The sequence below is a fragment of the Falco punctatus genome (genome assembly GCF_963210335.1).
Source record: "Falco punctatus genome assembly, chromosome: 7".
NCBI classification, from domain to species: domain Eukaryota; kingdom Metazoa; phylum Chordata; class Aves; order Falconiformes; family Falconidae; genus Falco; species Falco punctatus.
Genome location: NC_137587.1, coordinates 67,006,278 through 67,023,472, shown reverse-complemented (window position 1 = coordinate 67,023,472; position 17,195 = coordinate 67,006,278). Strand labels below are relative to the sequence as shown.

The 17,195-nt window shown below is 49.4% G+C and overlaps 1 protein-coding gene across 1 annotated transcript in view; it reads left to right on the top strand.

Annotated features, from left to right (window-relative positions):
• IGDCC3 (immunoglobulin superfamily DCC subclass member 3) overlaps nucleotides 1-15,938 on the top strand; it is a 112,651-nt gene extending 96,713 nt beyond the window's left edge. Inside the window, exons 9-15 of the mRNA XM_080396891.1 lie at nucleotides 2,938-3,185; nucleotides 3,556-3,720; nucleotides 8,700-8,888; nucleotides 9,163-9,267; nucleotides 10,746-10,884; nucleotides 11,374-11,581; nucleotides 11,691-15,938. Coding sequence (XP_080253017.1) covers nucleotides 2,938-3,185; nucleotides 3,556-3,720; nucleotides 8,700-8,888; nucleotides 9,163-9,267; nucleotides 10,746-10,884; nucleotides 11,374-11,581; nucleotides 11,691-11,855 — 1,219 coding nt within the window. The 3' untranslated portion in view covers nucleotides 11,856-15,938. The remainder of the gene's footprint in view (nucleotides 1-2,937; nucleotides 3,186-3,555; nucleotides 3,721-8,699; nucleotides 8,889-9,162; nucleotides 9,268-10,745; nucleotides 10,885-11,373; nucleotides 11,582-11,690) is intronic.
• Nucleotides 15,939-17,195: the final 1,257 nt, after the last annotated feature.

The following is a 17,195-nucleotide window of genomic DNA, read 5'->3' as shown; positions in this document are numbered from 1 at the left end:
AGCTGGGAAGGCTGAGACACTGCCCAGCTCCAGGTCCCAGCAGCCAAGTTCTGTCCTGCTCCAGGACCACTGGCATCCAGCATGTCATCTGTGTCGCACAAGAGGAGCTTTGCTCACCTCCCAGTCCTCCCAGGAGAAAGATGTTTCTCTCCATGTAAAACAAGTAAATACACTTGGAGGCAGTGGAGCCTAAATACTCCTCATTGTTGCTGGGCTGCTTTGTGCTTGGGAAGCTTAACGCCACTCTCGACTTGTGTGCCAGCCCGGCCTGGCTGCTCCTGGGTGCCCAGATGCACAGTGGCCACATGGAAATAATCCCGGCATTGATGGGGCAGAAGGAAGCGCTGCTGCTCCTTCCACACATCTGCTTTGTGCAGAGCTGCAAGTACAGCTTTCAGATGGCGTAATCCTGCCTTCTGCCATCTGTCCTCACAGGAATCAGCCCTTGTTGACACAGTTGAGCCACACATCGGGTCCTTCCTCCTTGTGCCCCCCTCCCTGCTCTGCCTTTCACCTTCCATTTAATCAGATACATTGAGCCCGTGGCTATGAGAGGAGCTTAGGGCTGATTCTCTAAAATCACCATATCAGCTGAAACCATCACATTTGATATTCCATTTACAATGTTTCCAAGGAAACAAAGGCACAGGACATAAATAGATGACTGTTAAACATTTGCTCACTCACCATGGCCCTGATAATTTGCAAGGCAGAAATATGAATGTTAAATCAACAGCAATAATAAATTTTAATATAGGAAGACCAATATTTTGCTGCAATTAGAAGAAGCATTCGTTCTGACATACAGGCAGGTGGTGGCAGGTTATTTATCATTTCTACTTTCCATGTACAATTTTTCATTTGCATAAAAGGCAGCTTTGATTATGACTCCCCAAAAGCCGTGAAATGCCCCTCACATCAGCAGGGGTGCTTGGGATTTACTCATGTGCAGTCAAGTCCCATGTCCACCTGGAATTCACCACAGGAGAAGAAAATAATTTATTTCTCCCTAAAAGTAAGCAGCGGATGTGGATTTGGTTAGGTTCAGGTAATTTCATACAGAAAAACAGCAACCAAAAAGCTTGTGTGAACCTTGGTGTAAGCCAACAAGATGATGCTGAAACTTGAAGGCATCGTGATCTCCCAACGTTCACGCCAAGCCAGAAGCAAAACACAGTTCAAATGAACTGGGAAGAATTGGAGATACAGATGCACAAATAGGGGTTAATCAAGAGTGGGGCATATATAGGTGATGCTGTAAAACGGAAGCGGAGGCAGTGATGAGTTGTGTTTTATCCAGTGCTGGGGGGGTATATCCTGTAGCCTATCTATAGGACTAGTCAATCCCCACAATTTGCAGTAACAAATACAATTACGCTGCTATTTACAGTGGTGTCAAAGCTGTCACCAGGTTTAGGTGGTCCAGTCTGGGCCCCTACTGGACTTTCATTTCTGAAATTTTCCCGAAGGTGCCCTGTTTGTGAGAACATCCTACGAGCACTAAGGGCGTTGTGAGCATATTTTATCATATCCTGAGCTGCTGCCTGAGGGCTGGTAAAAACATCTCTAATGTCAAAGGCTGCCTTTCCATTTCCAACTTGGAGCTGGGCACAGTGTAGTAAGACTCCCCACCCCATGTTTTGGAAGGGAGACACACTGGTTATTTATTTATGTGGCCTTGTGTCTGCTGGATAGTCACAAATTGAATCGTGTTGTTCCTGGCTTGGTTCTGAGGGAGGGTGCAAGCCCTGGAGAGAGCAGAGCTTTCATGGATGGGTCTCTGTCTGTGAACAAATGTTATAAGGAAAAGCTGTTTTGCATGCTGAATGGCAAGACAGAGCTAAGGTGTTACACAGTTATTTCTGAGTCAATATTTGCTGGTGTTTGAAAGATACTGGGCATTGTAACCCTTAGACTGGCCCTGAACTTGCTCTGGTTGTACATAACCATTGCTGGAGGGTCATGCAGTGCACAAAGGGCCTTCAGTTCATGTGGCCACATGTACAAGGAGTCTGGTTGTCCCTGTGCCCATCAAGCCACTACACACCCCTGCCGGAGATGGTGTGGAGATGGGCACTGTGCTCAAGAATGCAGCCGTTTGGGAAGCTGGTACATGGCTGGCTTTCCCCCCTCCTTTGGGGATGTTTTCCACCAGGGTAGCCAGTGCCTGTCTTTAACTTGGAGGCTGAAAATAGCATCTAAGCCTGATGTGGAGGCCCCCAAGAGCAGGTTGGAAGAACCATTCTGGTTGCTGCCCTGGGTGAGCAAGCCTTGATGTGCCAGCATCAAAAATGCGCTCAGAGGTTTTGCAGACAAAACCTGCGTCTTGCTTGTAAGCTTTGGCTTTTGGCTCATGGTGATCATGTTTCTGAAAATGCAAAAGCAAGAGCTGAGGCTGTAACCCTGCTGGATAAGTCGGCTAATCCCAATGTTACCCTAAGACTGCTCTAATGTGCTATAATGAAATTAGAGCATCACCAGAGGGCTTTCTGGCTGTGCTTGATTAGACATGGCTTAGCAACTGTGTGCAGTGCCTTGATGGGTCTCACTGGCATGTACTGGAACTAAGCCAGTTAAAGCTGGTTTGGGTGTATGGATGGACTTGCCACAAAGCTATCTCTGTTGTGTGACTGGGATCTTCCTGAATTCAGGGCTTCAGATCCTGTCGTTACCCGTCCCACCCTGTGTCCCCAGCTGCCTGTACTTGAACCGCAGTCTCTACAAGCTGAGACAGAGATACTCTGCCCAGTCATGGGATCTGGGGAATGATGCATCCACCTCCTGGGCTTTTCCTTCTCCAAAAGGACCAGCCCACAGCTTCCTGGAAACTTTCTGTGGAAACAGAGACATGTGGGGGGGCATGGCATGGCTGGAGGGGAGGGATGCCCACCACAGAGCACTCGGTGAGATGCTTGTCCCTCTCGTGTCCCCATGCAGCACTCTCTCCATCTATGGGATCAACCAGGCAGATGAAGCCATCTACCAGTGCATCGCTGAGAACAGCGCCGGCTCCACGCAAGCCAGCGCTCGCCTGACAGTCTTGTGGGCAGATGGGCTGCCCGGTCCTCCGCAGAGCGTGAAGGCTGAGACAGTCTCTGCAACCACCATCCAGGTGTCTTGGAAAAAGCCTCTGCAGAACACCAAGGAGATCATCGGCTACGTGCTGCACATTCGGAAAGCTGCAGGTACAGTGCTCTACCCACTGCCCAGAGCATCCTCAGCCTTCCCGTATTTTAGCAACATGGCCCACTAGGTAAACCAGGTCTGCACTGCAGTAGACAGTGCTTTCACCCACGTTCTCCATCACCTCGCTGTTTCTGAAAGACAGAGATGAGGCAGTAATGCTGCTGTAAATACCAAAAGGGTGGGGAGGGTTAAGCTGCATAGTCAAATCTTGCTGCTCACTTAGGTGCACACAGAAATGTAAGCAGAAAAGGATGTGGGTAGATACTCATCCTCCTTAGTGACCAAAGTTACTACTTGCAACATCTGTTTAGTCTCTTTGGTCTCTGCAAAGCCTAACGTCACTCTGTTCTCTCTTTCTTTGCACTTCAGATCCTGTAGAGATGGAGTATCAGGAGACTGTTAGCAAGAGCACCTTCCAGCAGCTAGTGACTGATTTAGAGCCCTCGACCAGCTATAGCTTTTATATAAAGGCTTACACCTCTCGGGGTGCCAGCAAAGCCTCAGAAGTCACAGTGGTGAGCACGCTGGGAGAAGGTAAGGAACACTTTGCACTTGGACCGTCAGATGCTGAAACCCACTGTGTGTAGCAGCAGCACGAGTCACCCCAATACCCACTCCAGAGCGCTTTGGCACACAGCTTGTGGTGTTGATGCTCCTTGTTCCTGCTCTTGCTCATGCTCTGGGATATTGTGTAAAACTCACTTGTATCATTACATGGGAGTCGACTGATTGACTTAAATGCGGCATTGCCTCTCACAGCTGATGTTGTAGCAGGGGGTGAGTGGAAGTCTGCCTGGTCTCGTGCGTTGCAGCTGCCCTGGGCTTTTCCTAAATTGCTTGCTGAATGCAGATTTCCTGCTCAAGCAGCATCTCAGCATCCTCCAGCAGCCCTGGTACTCACAGCTTTTACTTGATAGGTGCCACACTTTTATAAATTTGGGGTTTTTTCTGCTCTACCCTGGAAAATCACACTGAGCTGTCCTGACCTACAAATCCCTGCCTTGGAGCAGCCTTCCGTTTCAGTTAGAGCAATCTCCAAGGCTTTTCCTCTGACTTGGCCTCCCAGATGTGGCCACCAGTTAGCTTCCCCAGTAAGAAAGTGGGTGCTGTAATGCAGGACCCTTGCAGAGACACCAGACAGAAACTAGAGCCCCAGTGTGATCTCTCAGCCAGCATTTTAGGAATGTTTTCCTAGAGGCTCACGTACCTCTCCAGCACCTCTGAATCTTGGCTCGTCTCATATATGGAGACAAATTTCTTAGGAGCGTTGCATCAATCTCACGAGCACTCAATAATTACGAATTTGCAGCAGAGAGGACCTTGGGTGTGAGGATGTTATTTAGAATCAAATGGAAGAGTGTGTTGACTTCCAGTTGGGGGATCCAGTTTGCATTCTGTTTTCAGCCCTTGCAGATGTTTACTACAGCATTTAAACAACAACGCCAATAAATCCTCACCCTGCTGGGTTGTTAACCCTGCAAATTTATTTTCCTTGGTAGTCCACAGGGAATCAGTCATCCCTGGAGTTTGTTTTTCCTTCCAGTTTAGAGACAGAAGGATGGACTAAGGCAAAACTTGAAACGCTTTGACCCAATGCTCTGAGTTCAGCTACTGGAGCTATAAGCCAGCCATGCTTCATGGAGCTGGGTGTTTCTGCAGAAGTCCGGGTCAAGCGAGAGAGGAGTTTTTGTCATTATTGCCTTCAATCACGACAGGAATAGTTAGGTATCTGGTAATGGGATCATAAATTTCCTGGCTGTCTGAAGTTTCAAGGCATCGCTGTCCTGCTCTGCTATCCTTTAAAAAAGGCTTGTCCTGTGTAACAAAGCTTCAGCAGTTAGCTCCGTGTTCAGGATGGAGCTTGTCCATGTTCAGGACAAGCTGGCTTGGTTAAGATCACCCAACCCCAGCTTGTGTTTGCCCTGTAGGAAGATAAGAAGAGATTGAAAACCCCCAGTTCTAGCTTTGCTTCACTTGGTTGCCTGTTGCCTTCTGCTCACAGAGGAGAGAGGGGGTCAGAGAGCCAGGATCCAGTGGCTTTTGTTACCAAATTAAGGTTTCATTGCAGATCTGACTCTTCTCACAGCCAAGCCATTTCACCCTGTGCCTTCCCAAGGTGACTTCCCTGGCCTCGGGGAGCCCCTGGATCTGTGCTAACAGCCTCCAAAAGGGATGGGATTTCCACGACATGCTGTGTCTCGGCGTTTTCATCCTGCCTCAGCGCAACACACGTGAGATGTGCAGAGATGTGTGTGAAGCCCCATGGTGGCAGGACCCCACGTCACCGCACTGACATGTCTAGCCTGGCATGGAAAGGGCACAGGGGGTGAATCTGGCAGGCAGGGACAGCTTGGCGGAGCCAGGGCAGTGCTTGTCGGAGTGGTCAGCAGATATGCTGCCAGCTGGAGACTGGTCTGAGTGACCATGTTATACTGGTATTGTCTGGAGCAGGAATATGGTGAAGGTGCTGAGGAGCAGGGCAGCTTTTGGCTCAGGGAGGTCAGCTTTTCAGGGCTAGGAATATGCTGAGAATGCGCTTGGCTGAAACCTCCAATGCTTTCTAGAAGCACCATGCTCCTTCCTTTGTGCCGGTAATAATTTTGGATGGAAAGTAGAAGGGAAAAGTGTAGAGAAACTACCCAAGTGAACCTTGTCCTCCATAAACCTTTCTCACTAGGAAGGTCCTCCCATCTCCCCCCGTCATTCTCCCTCACGCCATTTCACAAATGCTGTGGTATTTTAAATCTCAAACTCTCTCTGCTTCATTAAGCAGCACACACTCCTTGTTCTTGTCTTTTAATGCTTTTTAGGGTTTTCTCCAGGACTTTTTGACATTTCTCTAGGATGAAGACTGTTCCTTTAGTCATCTTCGGCTAAAGACGCCTTCAAGAAGAAAGTTGAAATGACCTGGGGAAAATTCCAAACAGCACGGAAGAGGAAAACAAGTATCCCAGCCCTTAGCATGAGGGAGATGCCTCACTTATAGCAGATCCATATTATGTCTTATATATACTTCTGTGAAGCACCTATACACTGGTGTGTGTACATACATTTATACACACACAGAGATATACTCCATCTGTATACACTTATTTGTGTAATAACATTATAAACAGCACATGCATTCTGCGAGTGCATACATATAATCAATATTATACATATATATACTCAAAATTTGAATAAATACTATATATTCCATACTTTGAAGGAGAGATATTCTTGTGGTTTTTATTAAATGTAAGGCTCTGCAACCATAAAATAAAGCCAACTCTTCACAAATCAGGATGGCCCACATCAGTGTTTATTTGTCCATGGGATAATGCGATTTCCCTTTCTGTGGCGTTTTCACCGATTTGGAAAATGATGCTTTAAGCAAGGGTCCAACTTCTCAGAGGGGGGATCCAGACAATTCCTAATTTTGCCCTAGAGGGAACTGGAAGAATTAGAAAGAGTGTTTAATTGGAGTGCAAAAACGTGGAGCCTTTGGAAGAGCGGTACATTCTGGTATAAATAGAATTTACTGTGTTTTGCACCCAGAAGTTGCTATGTACAGCCTTCCCATCAATGACATGCACATCAGAATAAATCCTAGCAAGAAGAAGTACTTCCAGCCATTTTTTCCCATTGGCAGCACTCAGGCAAGATGGGATCTCATTAACCTGACCCAAGACACCTGGTTCTCAGTCTTTCCTTCTGAATCTGTGTGGAGATGCTCGCCAGTCAGCAGGGACTTGTTCCTCTCCCCATGCTTATTCGGAGGGTATCGGGCAAAGCCTCTGCAACCTGAAGGAGGGCATCACTTTGGGAAGAGACAGGACTGCCCAGACCCTCCTGCTCAGCGGAGACATGTCTTTCCTTCCCCTTAATCTCACGGAAAAGCTCAAGCTCTCAGTGCCTATAAAAGGGCAAACCATTGTGCTGTGTGATTTTGCTTTTACTATTAAATTGAGGAAATGCCCTTTTTAGCTCTCACCAGTCATAGACTGACACGGCCACATTTCATCCGCTTTTCACCATTGCTCACTCAGTGCCTGTGCTGAACTCTGCCAAAGGCCAGGTTTGCACTGCTCATCCTTTAGAGACCCTTTGGGGAAAAACAAAGACAAGAAGCAGCATCAGTCTAATGCAAGCCCAGCAATCCTTATATTTGGGAACTTTTCAGCTTGTAGTCATGTGGGCTTGGAAAAACAGCGCTATTTCAAAGTCCAGAGGCTGCTGGAGAAGCGGGGCTGTTCTGCTGGATAATTTTGCTGCAGGGTGTCACTGAGCTGAGCTGGCTGCCTGGTACAGCAGTGCCCAGAAGCCCTTCTCCCTCCCAGTGCTGGAGCAGAGCCCTGGGCAGGGCAGACCCTGCAGCGCCTGGTGTTTTGCACCTTTTGAATGGTGCCAAAGGCTGTGGAACTGATGGGAGCATTTGGCCTGGGGGTGTTTTGTGGAAATGAGCTGGAAAAAAAGTCATCAGTGAAATGTCCTGCCGAGACACATCTCTGCCTTGGTGTGCTCAGTGTATGAGAAAGGGAGGGAGAGGGGAAGGAAGAGGCTTGGGGCTAGCGTGGTCCTGTGTGCCCCAGCACTGCACAGGGCGCCGGGGCAGGGTTTGGTGCAGAACCACCTTTGGAGAACCCAGGTATCTGCAGCACGAAATTGGCTTTGGTTTGCAAATATTTTTGCCTTTCAGCCTGGGCTGATGGGGCAGGATGGGACCAGGCAGCTTTTTGGGGACCAGGGGAGGGAATGGCTGGTGACACCCTCGACGCTGCAGCACACCCCGAGAATGAGGGCAGGGGTTTGGGGCATTGACTGGAGCAAAAGGCATCCTGGTGGACTTTGAATCAGGCCTTGGTGACACCGGGCAGGAGCAGGGACATCTTCCCAGCTAAACCCCCATGCGCCCCTAAGGCCAGGTAAGTGCCTGCCTACCAAAACAAGCCAGCCACAGCTGTGCAGAGATCTCAGCTATTTAGGGCTGTTAACGAAGATGCCCCCCTTCTCTCCTCAGCCCCCAGCACAGAATCACAAACCTCCCTCCTTAAAGCCAGTGGGGAGAGCAAGCTGCCACGCACCCTGCAAGTCAGTGCAGGTACCTAGCATGTTTTTAAGATGGATGTCTCCACCTCCATCCCTTCTGGTTCCTTCCTCCCTGGGGGATTAATCACTCTGAAAGGTCCTCGCTACCCTCAGGGCGAGGGCAACAAAGTGGAGTTTGGGAATGCATTGCCAAAGTCACTGCATTCCTGCCCTGACCCGACAGAGCTGAGCATCAGATTGCAATGGAGTGTAAAAGTAGCCTCTTTGCTTGCTGAACTGAGCAGAGAAAACCCTTGGACACTCCTACAGCTCCCTGAAGAAGTTCAAAGCTGTTAAACCAGGATCTGGGCTGATCTGATTTTTCTCAGTATCTCATCTAGCACGTTCTTTGGCACAGCGACCACAGGGAAAGGCTGCTGGGGAATTTCTCACCATGCAAACTAGAAAAGCACATGCAACCCACTGTCTTTCTCTCTCTGTTTCAGTCCCAGCCATGCCATCCCTCTTTATTAAAGTCATTAACAGCACCGCCGTGCAGGCTACATGGGAGCCCTCCATCAAACTGGGCCAGAATGAAGGCTTCAAGCTTTATTACCGCAAGGTCCACCTCTCCCAGTACACAGGTCCAGTGCTACTGCCCAGCAATGTAACAGCGTACAACATTACCCACCTGGGTGAGTATGGTGGCAGCTTGATCCATGTCCCTTCTCAACCCTGCGAAGGTCTGTTGCGATTAGCATGAGAGAGCTTGGATGTGTTGCACAGCCACTAAATGAGAGGTGCTGCAGCTCTCCCCAGGGTTTTGAGGTGCTTTCCCAGGAACAGGTGCTTGCTTGCAGCATCTTTTGTGTATTTGGCAAGATGTGCATTTTCTAAATAGGCATCACTCCGGGAGGTAACGCTAATGATTAACCCTGAAATGCTCTTCTTGTGTCTCCCTCAAAACAGATGCATCAGTGGTGTATGAAGTCAAGCTCCTTGCCTATAACCAGCATGGGGATGGAAATTCAACTGTCCGCTTTGTGTCCTTGAGGGAAACTGTGGAGAGGACAGGTGAGACGGGATGTCAGTCTTGGTGGTGGTTTGTGAAAACCGGTTTGCAGGAAGGTGGCGAGGCTAGACACATGCCCCAGACACACACAGCTCTACGCCCCATCTCCCCTTCAGCTACTCATTTAGTTTCAGCAGCACAAATAATGATGAAGCAAACCTCTGTGGGGCTGGGACCACCTGGTACTGGTAGAGGTGGTTTCTCTGCCACATGGCACCAGCCCTGTTGGCCAGTCCAACCTGATGACTTTTCACTAAGGGTCAAAAGAAAATGTTCCTATAATTGCCAGTTTTGTCCCCTAATCTTGAGCCAGAGGTGAGGCCATGAACATGAACAAACCTGAACAGCTCTGTGCATAGGCTGAGAGCTGCCATCCTCGGGTGAGACTTGATGCACTGAGCATCTCCGCTCTCCTGGATATTTTGACTCTCACTGGCACCAGGAAGGGAGGACATGTGGCTTTGGAAAGGAGAAGGGCTGCAGAGCATGAGCACTGCATTATGTGGCAGAAAAGGAGAAACCTCTAGAGGAAATCTCTAAGTGATCACACCTTTCATATTCATCTATGTGTAAAAACCATCCTGCTGCTCTTGGATGCCTTTTAAGCCTTCCAGTGGGAATATCTTCAAGAGATAGTTATTACTTCTCAGTCTGTGCTGGAGTAACTACTAATCTTGCTGGTATCTGCGTACATGGTGCTTACCATCAGGTATCAGCCTGCTCAGGCATGGTGGCCACCTCTCACCTCCCACCTCATTAATTGCAAAAATTAACATCAGAGTCTTTTTTGTTCATTAGTTGTGTCTAATAACAGCAGCCTGGGTAACGGGGCTGGCTCTCTACAGACCTTCCAGCCCTACGCTTGCTGGGACTGCCTTCCTGGGGTTCCAGGAGCAGGGGAGCTGCTTTGGCAGGCAGTGACCCTCCTGGCCCCCCACCCTGCTCTCCTCTTCCCCACACACAGCTCCCAGCACTACCCAGATTCCAACTTTAGCTCTGGACTTCCCAAAAGCTAGAGGAGTGTAGAGAAATGAAGGCAGGTTAATTAACATTGATAACATACAGCTGTGGGATGGCTTCAGGGGCAGCAGGTTGGCTGACATAGATAATGTGCAGCTGTGGCTGGTTCCTGCTAAGTAGTTAAATAGCTCTAAGGGGTGTGGAAGAGGCACACTGGATGAAGAGAGACCCAGAAAAAGCAGAGGGAGGAGGGAGAGCACCCCACATGTAGGAGAGGCAAGAAGTAGGGTGGGCTGGCCTGAAGGGGATGAAGAAACAGCACAGAGAGTAGATGAACTGTTGAAACCTTGTGGGGGATTGGTGGCTGTGCTGGGGCACGGCGCAGGAGCTACTTATTGAAGTTAACCTGGTATGGGATGGTAAAAGCCTTGTTACAGCCGGCTAGTTTGGATAGTGCTGTGACAGAGGAGCAATAGGGAAATGGCACCACTGACTCCCCTCTCCCCTTTTCTTCTGGCAGTGCTGAATTCCCCGTGCGACTGCATGAAGGACAAGCAGAACAATAAAACCTCCACCACGGGCATCATCATTGGGATCCACATTGGCGTCACGTGCATAATCTTCTGCATCCTCTTCCTCATGTTTGGGTACAGAGGAAGGTGAGGGTTGCTCGTGCCGCTACTCACGTGGGACAGCGGTCCCTAATGCTTTGTGGGTGTCCCTGCAGGGTTCTCACACATCACACAGTGATGACGGACTGTTCCCCATGCACATCTCAGGACACGCATCCCGCAGCATGAGCTTGTGCAGCCTGGCTCCTGTGAACACTGGGCGCTGTTCGTGGCACAGCTCCTGCCTCCCTCCCAGACATGTGGACCCAACGGGCTTCTCCAAATACTCCAGATCAGCTCCAGTCCCCATCAAGAGACCTGGTAGTTCCCAGGAGCGCCACTCTTGCTGCTCTGGCAAGCCTTGACCCTCCCTGTAAAGCAAAAGCCCTTTCATGAGGAGGGGAAGAGACGTGACTTTAAAGGAGGGATTTAAGGAGTGAAGGAATGTAGCACAGGGATAAGGCAGGCTTGGGGGAAGGAAGCAGGGGGAGGCACCACCTTTGCTCACCCTCAGGCTCTATCTCTTTTATTTTTCAGGCTGCTGATGTGCAAAAATGTGCAGGAGCAGCTGTCAACCCCGCAGATCCCCAGGAGCCAGCGGGGTGCCGCAGGCCTTGTCCTGAACGGCGTGACTCGCAGGGACAGGGATGACCGGGACTTGAATGGAAAGCAGCTGGATATGAACGAGCTGGAGAGGTTATTCCCAGCATCCCCATCCCAGGAGCAGCAGGATAAGGGTGTAACGGTAAGTCAAGCGGGATGGGAGCATCCGTGGGAAATGCAGATGTGGCTACATATCTAAGAGCATCGGTGACCTGCCACTGTCACTGCACTGTCGCCTTCTCTCTCTCCAGTCAGCTCGCAGCTCGCCGGCCCCCCAGGATGACACCCAGATATCCACGCTCCCTCTGGATGAGTTCAGCATCATCGAGGAGCAGCCAGAGCCCCTCCCGAAAAGCCCCCGCAGTGGCAGCCCTGCTGCTCTGGCTCCCGACCACGGTTCTGCCAATGAAGGATAAAACTGCCAAGACTTGAACCCTCTTGTAGGAGTTACCAGAAACCAAACCCACGGCTGGTGGTGTCTTTACGAGTTGTCAATCTCAGGTCAATTGAAGATTTCTACAGTCTGATTGTTATTTTTTTGTTTTGCTTTATTTTTTTATATATATATATAAAAATATATATGTATACAGCCTTTTGGAAACTGAAGTTTATTGTTCTGACCTCTCTTGGGCCTCTTGGTGTGTTTCTTCTGACAATGGCTTTATCGAGACTGGTCGTGATGGATTTCCCCTGCAGCTGCTAAGTAAAAGACTCCTTGGCAGAGTTTGGCAAACTCTCCTGTCTCTGACAGACTGGGGATACGGTGGAGTGTCCTTCTCTTGGCATCCCAGACTTTTTCCTGATCAGCAGCTTTAAGACTACTTTTTGGATCTATTTTTTATTTCCAGAAGACTGGATTTGGAGAAATCCTAACTTGACTCCAAAAATCGAGGCCCAGGAAGGCTGTCTCTCCGTGGATTTGATGGTTTTGTACACTTTCACTATTTCTCAGGATACCTTTTTGCTGATTGACTCTAAATAATATGAAAAAATGTTAAAAAAAAAAAAAAAAAAAAGTGTGTGTGTCAAAGGATGCCTGCCTGAGGGCTACTGAAAGACTTGGACAGACAAGCCGAGTGAACTCAGAACCTACCTCAACCGGAATGAATGTCTTCTGGGAAGCAGAAATACCTGCGTCTTCCTTCGTGTTCAAAAAAACAAGTAACGTAGCACTTGGTCAGTACAAGCTTGGTCCTACCTCAGCAGTCACGCTCTGTACCTGCCACCTTGGTGGTTTTGTTGTCGTCGTTCCCATCTAAAGCACTTCCAAACCTTTGAAAGCAATGTTCTACCTCAAGCATGATAGGAACTGGTGTGAGTGTGTGTGTGTGTGTGTCCTCTCCTCTCTCCCAATTCCTGCCTCTCCCACCCAGCCCCGCGCGAAGCAAGATGCTTCACTAGTGTTATGAGCTTTACTTTTAGACACGTCACGGGGTTTCAGTGTGATTTTGTGTGGCAGAGATTTGTATCAAGGTTTTTTACTTTAAAGATTGTTGGGGCCATCACAGACATGGCTGGATGCCCCGTGGCTCGCCGGCACCATTGCTCTTTGGGCACTGTGGTGGCTGCCTTGGTTCATCCTGGGTGCGCTTGGGATGGAGCGGGGTGTGTGGGGTGCTCAGATGCCTGTCAGCATGTCGCTCCCTAGGCCAGGGTGATTGATGGCACATGCCAGCACAAGCAGCTTAACACACCCCTGGGAGGTGAGGACCTGGATGTCACCATCTTGTCCCTTCAAAGCCCATCCTGCCATCAGGAGCACCTACAAGGAAACTGATACAGCACTTCCAAAACCCCTTGAGATGCCACCGAGCTGCTCCCAGCTCCTCCAGTGTATTTCCAGCTAGCAGGAGATCATCCAAAGGATGAGCTGAGCTGAAAAGGGGCTCTCTTCCCTGGGAGAGATGAGCAGAGGCAGGCTCCTGGGTGGTGACACAGAGCAGGCCCCCCACGCCACAGGATGCTGGGGACTGCTGGCAGCCACCCCTTCCCCACGCCCAGGGTGTGCGAGGAGCTCCTGACACCAAAGAGAGGGTTTGTGCACGCTCCCTGCTCCTCCAGGGGCCAACTGCCAACCTGCCACCACGGGGTTCGGGTTGTCCTGGCGTGCTGCAGCCTTGTGAGTTGGTGTGTGACCAGCGTTGTCCATGGGGTGAGCTGGGGCACGCACAGGGGACAGGGATGTCGGCCAGCCAGTGGCAGAGGGCAGCCCTTTCCCTACCGCGTGGGTTGGTTGAAACCAGGTGAACGTGGCGGTTTGAACTCTTTGTATAGATGGTGGTAACTCAAATGTCACCATATTTGCAAGGACAAGTGAAAGGAATTAGGAAAGAAATGAGTTTAAGTTTAAAGAGAGTAATAATTGTATTTTTTTAAATGGTACCAGTGGGAGAGTTCCTTGTGTCAGAAACATCCCCCATCACCTTCCCAAGTGGGATTGGGATGCTACCAATAATTGTGTAAATAATACGATATACAGGACAATATGGCAAATGTCTCTTCCCCTGTGCTGTGCCCTGGGGCTGGGCTGCGTTCGCTGTGAGCAGGACTCTGTCCTTTGAGACCAAATCATCCAGCTTGGCCCAAGCAGATGCAATGGCTCGGTGTTTGTAGCCCTCTGCCATTAAAATTCCTCCTCCTGTAGACATCATGCAGGACAGAAAAAATCTGAAGGGTTAAACTTGCACGTTAAACCCCCAAATAGCCTTTCTCCACCCACCGAAGAGGCTAAATGGGCCGTCAGACCGATTCCTGCTCACATTTACTGTGGGGAGATGCTCCGTCCCGCATGATGGTGGACCTGGAGACAGCTTGGGAAGGGACCATGCTCATGGACAGTGCTGGTGGCACCATGCAAGACCAGTAGCACAGCCCGTCCCATCGTGGGAGCCTGAGGATGCTGGGGCTTGCAAAGGGCAGGAGGGAGAAGGAGATGCCGAACGGCTCAAGTTACAACCTCGTATCACAGAAAACCCAATCTCCTCCTGCCAGCCCACTCCCACTCAGCTTTTTTTTAATTTTCTTTTTGTGTGTGTGTGTGTGTAATGCCGACGTTCACATTGAATAAGTACTGTTGCCAAAGTGAACACAGAATTTAGACTAGCTTTCAGCTCAGACTTCCTGGAGCTGTGAACATGCTATTAATTTAATATCATATTATTGTGATATTGTAATAGTAACAAGTATTTGTCACTACTTCCTTTTATTAAAGGGAAATGCTGTGCCATTTGACTAGTTGAAATACGATAGTATGTCAAGAATAGAGCTTTTTCTTTTTTTTTTTTTCATTATGCAGAAATGCGATGGCTTAAACCAATGCAAATTGTGTGTTGGTTTGAGACAGCTGAAGATGGATGTAAATCTTTAAAGAATATTTTTTAGATGTTTAGCTTTTCCTCTTTTTTAGGGTTTCTTTTCCGCTCTTGTCAATCTGTACCACTGGGACCTAATGTAGATGGTTGCAGCAGGTCAGCCCCCAAAGGGATGAGGCTGAAGTCTGGAGATCCAGCAGGAGGACATTGTCTTCCCTGAATTATCCAAGCCTCCCAAGTCCACAAAACTGGGCAAAAAACCCCTCACAACGGCACACTCTGGCTTTGTGCTGTAGAGTGCCTCTAGCTGTCACTTAGCTGGAGAAGCGACATGTAACAGGCCATCTTGCTGCTCATCAGTGCCTGTGCCGGGCTGGAGGCAAAGCCATGCCGACTGAAAACTTGGGAAAACATCACCCGGAGTATGTCTGGCCATTAATCTGTAAAACAAGAAGGAAAAAAGAACCAAAAAAAGGAGCTTGTGCTTGGTTTCAGCGTGGGGCACAACTTCAAGTCTGTGCTTGGTTCATCCACACTCCTGCTCTGTGCTTGAGGGAAAGCGCTGGAGTTCTGTTCTGTGCTGGGGGCACGGTTGGGCTTGGGTAGACATGTTGTACTTGGGTAGACATGTTGGGCTTGGGTAGATGGGCCTGCAGGAGCCCATGTGCTGCTGGTGGTTTGGATGCTGTTTTGCAGGTGTCAGAAATGCTCCTCCCACGAGCACGTAACCATTTTCATGTCATCAGAAGCTTCTTCAAAGGCTTCGGCCTTTGAAATGAAAATTCAAGCTTCAGCCAGGCTGTTGGGTGAACAGGAGCATTGCTGCGCTGGGAGGGTGTCCCCATGCCGTGGGCAGCATCCCAGGAGGGACACAAACCCTGCTGAGCCTTGAGGCAAAGCTCTGCTGCCATGGTGCAAACCCAGCAGCCACCAACCCCACCGGCCAGGGCCGGGGCGTGCAGGCGTGGGGCTATGCCGTAGCAACGGGGTCCAGGCATCGTTTTATGTACCCAGACCAGATGGCACCAGCCAGAGCAGCCCAGGCGGCGTCACTGGTGCCTTGCACCCATCCTCACCCGCCTGCCAGAGATCAGCTAATGGCACGTGCCCCCTTCACCCTGAGAATTTATACACCTCAAACACTGCAGCAACAGCTTGCCAGATTTCCTGCCCCCCCCCCCCCCCCCCCCCCCCCGCCCTTTTCTTGATGGGAGGAGTCAGAGAGTTTTATCTGGAGATAAAACGGCTGTGTTGGACCCAGTGCAAGCCGTTGGCAACCGCCCCTGTTTGGGGTAGGAATCTCACCCTCTAGTATTTTTCCAAGCAAATAATTCTAATTCAACTCACTGCCTTTTCTAGGCAGATCCAAAAAAACCCTCTTGCTTTTCTGGCTGTGGTGAGATGAAATTACAGCAAGGAGTAAAGTATCCGAAAGCTGATTTTTACTGTTTTTTTGTTTTGTTTGTAACCCATAATGGGCACAACCTATTCTTGGAGCTCTCAAGTTTACCAGAGATGGCTGCTACCTCAGGGATAGTATCCACATTGTCTTTAGTTGAACAGGGAATAGTTTTATGCTGTGACAGGGTATTTTCACGCTGTTGGATTCAGGTATTTATTTGTCTACCGTATCTTTCTTCTTCCTTGTTTTGTAAAGATGCTGATGCATTTAAGTGCTGGACCAGTTTGGGAATTTTAAAACTTCCACACAAAATTATACCCAGGGACTGTACGTTTTAAGTTGGCAATAAAAAAGAAGAGAAGCTACGACATGTTGTTGCTTCTGGATGGTGAAGGGAAGATTTTTGCTGCCTGTGGGGTTGCTCCTCCAGGATAACCATCCCACGGCATTTCGGGGGTGGGAGGGGGATCGGCACAGTGTCTGAGCCCTCTCTGAGCTGACGGACAGCACTTAAGTCTGGGAAGATTGGTTAAAAACAAAAGGAAATTAAAAGCTTATGAAAACAAACGGCAGCAACGCAGGGGGAGCTACTTAGTTACTTCATCTGTGCAAACAGTATTTGGAAATCTATCCCTCCCCATGCTGCACCAGTGAGGGCAGATTAAAGATCCTATCTAGCAACTTGATGCCTGCTCATTTATTTCCCTCATCTGCCAAATTAAAAAAAAGGAAAGGAAAGGGAAGGTGCTTGGGCTGGAGCTGTGGGCAGGGAGACAGTTACACCCCCAGCCGCAAGTGCTGCTGGTGTGGGGCCATGGCACCAAAACCCACCATAAAACACTGGAAATCAGTGAAACGGCTCCAGGTTTCCTCCGAGAGCACAGCCTGAGCCTCAGCATCGTGTAACAAGAAGGGACGGGGCCGGTGCAAAGCCCAGCACGTCAGGGAAAAGCCTGATTTCACAGGGCTTTGGAGCAGGGTCTTACAAAGGAAAGAGGGATTTTTACTTTGATCGTATTTCCATCATTTAAACTTGCAATATC